We start from the raw sequence: 7952 nt of genomic DNA, 5'->3' as shown, positions 1-7952 counted from the left end.
TGGGGTCGAGTGGTCAGAGTGGGGGGGCGGGGCTGGGAGCCAGGACGCCTGGGTTCTCTCCCCAGTTCTGGGAGTGGAGTGGGGTTTATGGGCAACAACAGACTCCAGGGCTGCCCCACAGCCCTGCTGGTGCCCCTCAATCCTGACCCCCCAGCCCCATGGCGGGGGCGGGGGGTTATTCAAGCCCAGCGCTCGCGTCCAGAGTTTTAAAGTGTCATTTTAATCACGTTCAAGCTGGGGGCGCTGGCCCATGCCCCCCCCCCCCCCCGCACCCTCCATTTAAAGGGCCGGGCGCCTCCCACAGAACTACAATCTCCAGATTTTAAGCAATAAGAAATCAACCCCCCCGCAAAAACAACACGACAGCCCCTGGCCCCGCAAGGATTTACACACAGAGGAGATGAAATTAAAGGGCTGAGAGCAGATTGCAGGGAATCAGCATGGGGGGGGGCAGTTTAGGGGGACCCCCCTCAGGCTGCCCTAGCCCCTCCCCCACCACATTGATTACAGTCTCCCAATTAAAAAAGCAAATTAAATCAGTTTAGATGTTAAGGGGTGGGGATCCAGGCCTCTGGAGATTGGGGGGGTCTCTGGTGACCCCTGCAGGGGTGAATTTGGGGGTGGAGGGAGGTTTGCATTTTGGGAGGGTTCCATGAACAACCCCCTCCCCCATAACAAACCTCGGGGTTGGCTCCCACCTCGAATGCCGATATCCCCAAAACCAAGCTCCCAGCCCCCTAAAATCAGAGCCCCCCAATAGATCACCCAGGGGGGGCTCTTGAACTGCAAGGGGAGTTGGGCTGGTCAAACTGTCCCCCCAAGCTCAGGGGAACCAGCGCCCCAAGATCCACCCCCCCAACCCAAAAGAATGATACAAGTCCCCCCCACAAAGTAGCTCCCCACCCCCCATACTGGCTCTATTTGCATCAACTACGTATAGAAACTGCCCCATAATAAGCCTCCCCTCAGAAAACACAGCTGAGCCCCCAATAATTTCCGGCCCCCCCATAACGGCCCCCCCGCTGATTCTAGAAGTGGCTGAATCTCGTCCGTGACGACTGTTGCGGTTTTGCCTGGGGAGGGAAGAAGAGAGAGATCAATGGGGGGTGAGAAATTGGGGCCCGTGGGGGGCGCTGCGGTCCCCAAAGGATTATGGGAGGAGCGAATCCCCGGCCCCGCTACCAACCTGGGGTGGGAGGCAGGTCCCATCTCACAGCACCAGGGGCTGCTGGTCCCCCATGGCCGAGGGGACCGACTCCAGGCTGCCTTTGTAGATTGGGGTGCGCTGGCCGGGCTCCTCCCTGAAACCGGGGGACAGACAGACCGGGTGAGTGGTACCCCCAAAACAGCCCCCTCCGGGCAGGGGGGTGGCACCCCCAAACCAGCCCCCGGGATCCCAACACCCCCCATTCCACCTTCCCTGTGGGGAGACCCCCCATTAGCTCCCCCTGCACCCCCCAAATCTTCCTAGGACTGAGCTGGGGGAGGGGAAATGAAGAGAGAATGCCCCCCACCCCCATGCGAACACCCGGATCCCTGTGGGGACTTTACGTTGTGTGGGGGGGAAGAAGGGGCTTGATGCCCTGGAGGGCAGGCCCCACGTCCGGCTCCGGCCGGATCACACCCCGCGCCCAGCCCTGGCCCCGCCCCGTGGCTGGATCAGACCCAGTGCCCCCCGGAGGGCAGGACCCACGCCCCGCCCCGGCTGGATCACACCCCACGCCCGGCCCCGGCCGGATCACACCCCACGCCCCCTGAACCCGGCTCCCCGCACTCACCTGGCCGGGACCTTGGGGGCGTCGCGGTGCCGCAGAACGAAGGCGCCCAGCCCCACCACCAGCAGCAGGAGCAGCAGGGCCGGCAGCCCCACGGCCAGCAACAGCATGGGGGTGCTCAGCCCCAGCCCCGGCTCTGGGGGCAGAGAGAGGGGTCAGCGCGGGGCGGCCGGGACCCAGCCCGCCTGGGGGGGGAGGGGAGGGGCGGGGGCGGGGGGACCCCCCGACTCACCCAGCCGGTAGCTGCTCTGCGCCCCCTGCACGTCCAGCCGCACGGCCCGGCTGCTCGCCAGGTGGGGCAGGCCGGGGTGCCGCGCCCGGCACACGTAGGTCCCGGCCTGCTCCTGGCTCACCTGGGGCAGGCTCAGCGAGCTGGACGCCACCACCCAGTCGTCCCCCTGCAACGAGGGCCAGACGCTAAGGGGGCAGGGGCCCACGCGGCACCCCTGCTGAGCCCCTGCCCCACAGTGCTCCCTGCTGGGCCCCCGTTCCCTGCCCCACGGCGTCCCTGCTGAGCCCCTGCCCCACAGTGCTTCCTACTGGGCCCCCGTTCCCTGCCCCACGGCGTCCCTGCTGAGCCCCTGCCCCACAGTGCTTCCTACTGGGCCCCCGTTCCCTGCCCCACAGCGTCCCTGCTGAGCCCCTGCCCCACAGTGCTTCCTACTGAGCCCCCGTTCCCTGCCCCATGGCATCCCTGCTGAGCCCCTGCCCCACAGTGCTTCCTACTGGGCCCCCGTTCCCTGCCCCACGGCGTCCCTGCTGAGCCCCTGCCCCACAGTGCTTCCTACTGAGCCCCCGTTCCTTGCCCCACGGCATCCCTGCTGAGCCCCTGCCCCACAGTGCTTCCTACTGGGCCCCCGTTCCCTGCCCCACGGCGTCCCTGGTGAGCCCCTGCCCCACAGTGCTTCCTACTGGGCCCCCGTTCCCTGCCCCACAGCGTCCCTGCTGAGCCCCTGCCCCACAGTGCTTCCTACTGAGCCCCCGTTCCCTGCCCCATGGCATCCCTGCTGAGCCCCTGCCCCACAGTGCTTCCTACTGGGCCCCCGTTCCCTGCCCCACGGCGTCCCTGCTGAGCCCCTGCCCCACAGTGCTTCCTACTGAGCCCCCGTTCCTTGCCCCATGGCATCCCTGCTGAGCCCCTGCCCCACAGTGCTTCCTACTGGGCCCCCGTTCCCTGCCCCACGGCGTCCCTGCTGAGCCCCTGCCCCACAGTGCTTCCTACTGGGCCCCCGTTCCCTGCCCCACAGCGTCCCTGCTGAGCCCCTGCCCCACAGTGCTTCCTACTGAGCCCCCGTTCCCTGCCCCATGGCATCCCTGCTGAGCCCCTGCCCCACAGTGCTTCCTACTGGGCCCCCGTTCCCTGCCCCACGGCGTCCCTGCTGAGCCCCTGCCCCACAGTGCTTCCTACTGAGCCCCCGTTCCTTGCCCCATGGCATCCCTGCTGAGCCCCTGCCCCACAGTGCTTCCTACTGGGCCCCCGTTCCCTGCCCCACGGCGTCCCTGCTGAGCCCCTGCCCCACAGTGCTCCCTACTGGGCCCCCGTTCCCTGCCCCACAGCGTCCCTGCTGAGCCCCTGCCCCACAGTGCTTCCTACTGAGCCCCCGTTCCCTGCCCCATGGCATCCCTGCTGAGCCCCTGCCCCACAGTGCTTCCTACTGGGCCCCCGTTCCCTGCCCCACGGCGTCCCTGCTGAGCCCCTGCCCCACAGTGCTTCCTACTGGGCCCCCGTTCCCTGCCCCACGGTGTCCCTGCTGAGCCCCTGCCCCACAGTGCTTCCTACTGAGCCCCCGTTCCCTGCCCCATGGCATCCCTGCTGAGCCCCTGCCCCACAGTGCTTCCTACTGGGCCCCCGTTCCCTGCCCCACGGCGTCCCTGCTGAGCCCCTGCCCCACAGTGCTCCCTACTGGGCCCCCGTTCCCTTCCCCACGGCGTCCCTGCTGAGCCCCTGCCCCACAGTGCTCCCTACTGGGCCTCTGTTCCCTGCCCCACAGTGCTCCCTGCTGAGCCCCTGTTCCCTGCCCCACGGCGTCCCTGCTGAGCCCCTGCCCCACAGTGCTCCCTACTGGGCCTCTGTTCCCTGCCCCATGGCATCCCTGCTGACCCCCTGCCCCACAGTGCTCCCTACTGGGCCCCCGTTCCCTGCCCCACAGCACCCCTGCTGACCCCCTACCCCACAGTGGTCCCTACTGACCCTCCGCCCTGCTCCCTGCCCCACGGTGCCCCTTACTGAGCTCCCGGCCCTGCTTCTGTCCCACAGCACCCCCTGCTGAGCCCCCCCTCCGCTCCCTGCCCCATGGCGCCCCCTACTGAACCCCCCACTCCTTGGCCGGGTCTACTGTGTTACACCCCACGCCCATCCTGGATATTTTGGGGAGTGCTTCCCCCCATCAGTGGGGGGTCCCGCCCAGCCCCTCACCTGGCGGCTCCACTCGTACACGGGGGGCTGGGAGGCGTCCGCCGAGCACTGCAGCTCCAGATCCTCGCCCTCCATCACGGCCAGGGAGTCGCCCACGGTCCCGCACCAGGTGTGGGCGCGGGTCACGTAGACGCTCCGCAGATCTGGGGGGGAAACATGGTGTCAGGCCCCGAAATCCTTGCCCCCGCCCGCCCAGCTGCCGGAGAGATAACTGACCCCCCCAACGGTGCGGGCACCTAGGGTTCCAATTGGGGTGTCCCGCTGTACCCCACTTCTAGCTGTCGGGCGTAGACACCCCCCGATCAAAGTACCCCCTCCATGCTGGGCACTATACGCTTCCCCTGCCTGCCCCAGAGACGCACCCCCAAAGTGACGCTATTTCCCCACTCTGGGCTCCCTGCTGCACCCGTGACCCCCACCCCCCTGTGTCCATCCCCTCCCACCCAGCCTGGGGGAGCAAGGGGCAAACTGGGGGGGGGGCGCTATGCTCAAAGATGACCAGGGTTAGCCCCCCCATGGCCCCCCGAGAGGCAGACACGTGTGTCCCCCCCTTCCACTGGCAGAGCCAGATTCATGTGTGTGGCGAGGGGCCAGTTCTCAGCGGCAGCGAGTGGTCCCGGGGGCCCCCCGCAGCCTGCAGGTTGAGGGGACCCCGGGGCGGGCGCCACCCACACTCCACGCGCAGGCGGATCTCGGCAGAGGCGCTGGCGTTGCCCGTGGCGTTGGCGGCCAGGCAGCGGTAGGCCCCGGCGTGCCAGGACTGCAGGGCCTCGATGGCCAGCAGGAGGCGCCCGTGCGCCCGCGTCACGTTCACGTCGAAGAACCAGCAGCGCAGCCGGTCGGGTCGGTCCAGGGAGACCCAGGACTGGAGCCACTGCGGAGAGACGCCCCCGGGTCGCCGTCAAGCCCCGCTAGGCCCCCCGCGGCGCGGGCCCCCAGCGACCCACGGACCCAGTGCCCTGCCCCACGCGGCACGGCCCCCCCGGCATGCCCCGCAGACCCAGTGCCCTGCCCCCCCCATCGCCTGCCCCCCGGGCGCCCCCACGGACCCAGTGCCCTGTCCCCCCTCGGCCTGCCCCCCGGCGCCCCCCTGGACCCTGTGCCCTGCCCCCCCCATGGCCTGCCCCCCGGCATGCCCCGCGGACCCAGTGCCCTGCCCCCCCCATGGCCTGCCCCCCGGGCGCCCCCACGGACCCAGTGCCCTGTCCCCCCTCGGCCTGCCCCCCGGCGCCCCCCTGGACCCTGTGCCCTGCCCCCCCCATGGCCTGCCCCCCGGCATGCCCCGCGGACCCAGTGCCCTGCCCCCCCCATGGCCTGCCCCCCGGCATGCCCCCCGGACCCAGTGCCCTGCCCCCCCTATGGCCTGCCCCTCGGGCGCCCCCACGGACCCAGTGCCCTGTCCCCCCTCGGCCTGCCCCCCGGCACCCCCCTGGACCCAGCGCCCCGCCCCACGCGGCACGGCACAGCCTCCCGGCCTGCCCCCCAGCACCCCCCTGGACCCAGTGCCCTGCCCCCTTGCGGCACGGCCCCCTGGCCTGCTCCCTGGCACCCCATGGACCCAGTGCCCTGTCCCCCCTCGGCCTGCCCCCCGGCGCCCCCCTGGACCGTGTGCCCTGCCCCCCCGTGGCATGGCCCCCCGGCACCCCCTATAGATCCCCAGCACTGCCCCCCGCGGCACAGCCCCCCGGCCTGCCCCACAGCACCCCCTATGGACCCCTTCCCTGCCCCCTGCAGCACAGACCCCCTGCCTGCCCCACGGTGGCCCTTATGGACCCCCTGCCTGCCTGCCCCATGGCACCCCCTGCTGACCCCATGCCCTGGCCCCTGTGGCATGGACCCCCCTGCTTGCTGCCTGCCCCACAGTGCTCCCTGCTGACCCCACGCCATGCCCGCTTCAGCTTGGCACCCCTTAGTGTCGGGTGAGGGGCAGGTTCGTCCCTGGCGGGGCAGGGCTGGGGCTGGGGCTGACCCGACTGTATTTCTGGAAGGTGAATTGGCTCATGTCAGCGCCGTCCTCGTCCGTCAGACACTCCATGGTCACGTAGCTGCCCTCCAGTATCGGGCCCTCTTGGTCAAGCAGGCGGACGGTGGGTCTCTCTGGAACAGGCCATGGGGCAGAGTCTGAGCGCCCCCTAGAGGGGAAAGGCCCCATTCCCCGCCCCCCTGAGCAGCCAGTCCCCCGCCTTGAGGCCGAATGAGAGCTGGCTCCCCACAGAGGGGAAAGGCCCCAGGCCCCATTCCTCACCCTGCCCCCCAACCAGCCACCCCCCCCCCCCCCGCCCTGGGGTCGGCACTCCCCAGAGGGGACAGGCCCCAGGCCCCATTCCCTGCCCCCCTGAGCCGGCCAGTCCCCGCCCTGGGGTGGACAGGAGCCGGTGCCCCCTAGAGGGGACAGGCCCCCCAACCCTGCTGCCCCCCATCGCGGTGGGCTCTCCTGCCCCGCCTGGGCCCATCTGGCGGAACAGGCCTAACGGGGTGGGTGTTGGGGGGGGGGAAGGAGCCCCGGCCCCCCCTGCGAGGAAGGGAGGCCGCAGGCCGGGGCGAGGGGCACGGCTCTGACCCACTCACCCCCGCGGGCCCAGCACAGGGCGAGGGCGGCGAGCAGGACCAGGGGGGCTGGCAGGGCCATGGCAGCTGGCGAGGGCCGTCCGGGCAGACTCTGGCCTCCCGCTTCCGCGTTGCGGCAGGAGGAGGAAGGCCGGGGGGGGAGCCGGGGTTCCGTCTGCCTCGAACCCTGCCTCTGAATGCACCTGCGGGGGGGGCTGAGCAGAGACGCCAGGGCCCAGGCCCCTCCCGGGGGCGGAAAGTCAATAAAACACCGCCTGCAACTGACTCCCAGCCCCTGCACATGCGATGGTGCAATTCCAACACCCAATGCGGGGGGGGGGGGCAGCCCAGGGCTGGGCTAGCAGGGGGCTGTGGGGGGGGGGAGTGAGGGGCACCGGCAGAGCTGGGGGGTCCAGGGCTGGGCTAGCAGGGGGCTGTGGGGGGGGGGAGTGAGGGGCACCGGCAGAGCTGGGGGGTCCAGGGCTGGGCTAGCAGGGGGCGGTGGGGGGGGGAGTGAGGGGCACCGGCAGAGCTGGGGGGTCCAGGGCTGGGCTAGCAGGGGGCTGTGGGGGGGGAGAGTGAGGGGCACCGGCAGAGCTGGGGGGGGCTGCGGGTCGGGAGTGAGGGGCACCGGCTGACCCATGCATTTGGGGCAATCCTAGGACTCCTCCTCCCCCCCGCATGGGAATTTCTGAGGGGGGGTGACCCAGGGCCTGGGGAAGGGGAACCGGGCAGCTGCGGTCACCCCCTGCCAAGAACGGGCCGGGAGGGGGAGGGGGGGTGTAACTCATCCCCTCCCCCCAGCCACCTGCATCGCAGGGCGGGGGGCGGGGCCGCCGGCTGGACCGGTCCGGCTGGTTCCGGGCCCCACGGGGAGTGCTGGGGGCGGGGAGCCCAGCCCCAATGGCATAGCGGGGGGAGGGGGAGGAGCTGAGCTGGAGGGGGGGGCAGGGGGCACGGGGGAGGGGCTGGGAAACACCAGGCTGGGGGGGGTGGGCAGGGGGCACGGGGGGGAGACACCAGTCGGGGGGGCAGGGGGCACGGGGGGGAGACACCAGGCTGGGGGGGGTGGGCAGGGGGCACGGGGGGGGAGACACCAGGCGGGCTGGGCCGGGGGCACGGGGGGGAGACACCAGGCGGGGGGGGCAGGGGGCACGGGGGGGGAGACACCAGGCGGGCTGGGCCGGGGGCACGGGGGGGGGAGACACCAGGCT

At 70.9% G+C, this 7952-nt stretch overlaps 1 protein-coding gene across 1 annotated transcript; it reads right to left on the bottom strand.

Moving 5' to 3' along the window:
- Positions 1-199: 199 nt before the first annotated feature.
- Positions 200-7049, bottom strand: LOC125625736 (basal cell adhesion molecule). The gene is made up of 8 exons (XM_048828167.2): positions 6760-7049; positions 6161-6288; positions 4864-5065; positions 4192-4334; positions 2008-2173; positions 1779-1911; positions 1187-1301; positions 200-1073 (listed from the first exon to the last, which is right to left on the bottom strand). Exons 1-7 carry the CDS (start codon positions 6818-6820, stop codon positions 1211-1213), a joined length of 924 nt encoding a protein of 307 aa, XP_048684124.2. The 5' UTR covers positions 6821-7049; the 3' UTR covers positions 200-1073; positions 1187-1210.
- Positions 7050-7952: the final 903 nt, after the last annotated feature.

Source organism: Caretta caretta, chromosome 24 (genome assembly GCF_965140235.1).
Source record: "Caretta caretta isolate rCarCar2 chromosome 24, rCarCar1.hap1, whole genome shotgun sequence".
NCBI lineage: Eukaryota > Metazoa > Chordata > Testudines > Cheloniidae > Caretta > Caretta caretta.
Note: the sequence above shows the minus strand (reverse complement) of the source record. Positions and strands in the feature narration are given on the sequence as shown.

Bases quoted from the DNA above. Each gene is read 5' to 3' on its own strand.
- LOC125625736 (XM_048828167.2), bottom strand. From the start codon at position 6,820: ATGGCCCTGCCAGCCCCCCTGGTCCTGCTCGCCGCCCTCGCCCTGTGC. The intron at 4,335-4,863 runs GTGGGTGGCGCC...TTTCCCCCCCAG, and splicing joins GATCCGCCTGCGCGTGGAGT to ATCTGCGGAGCGTCTACGTG. The intron at 2,174-4,191 runs GTGAGGGGCTGG...CCCTCGTTGCAG, and splicing joins TGTACGAGTGGAGCCGCCAG to GGGGACGACTGGGTGGTGGC.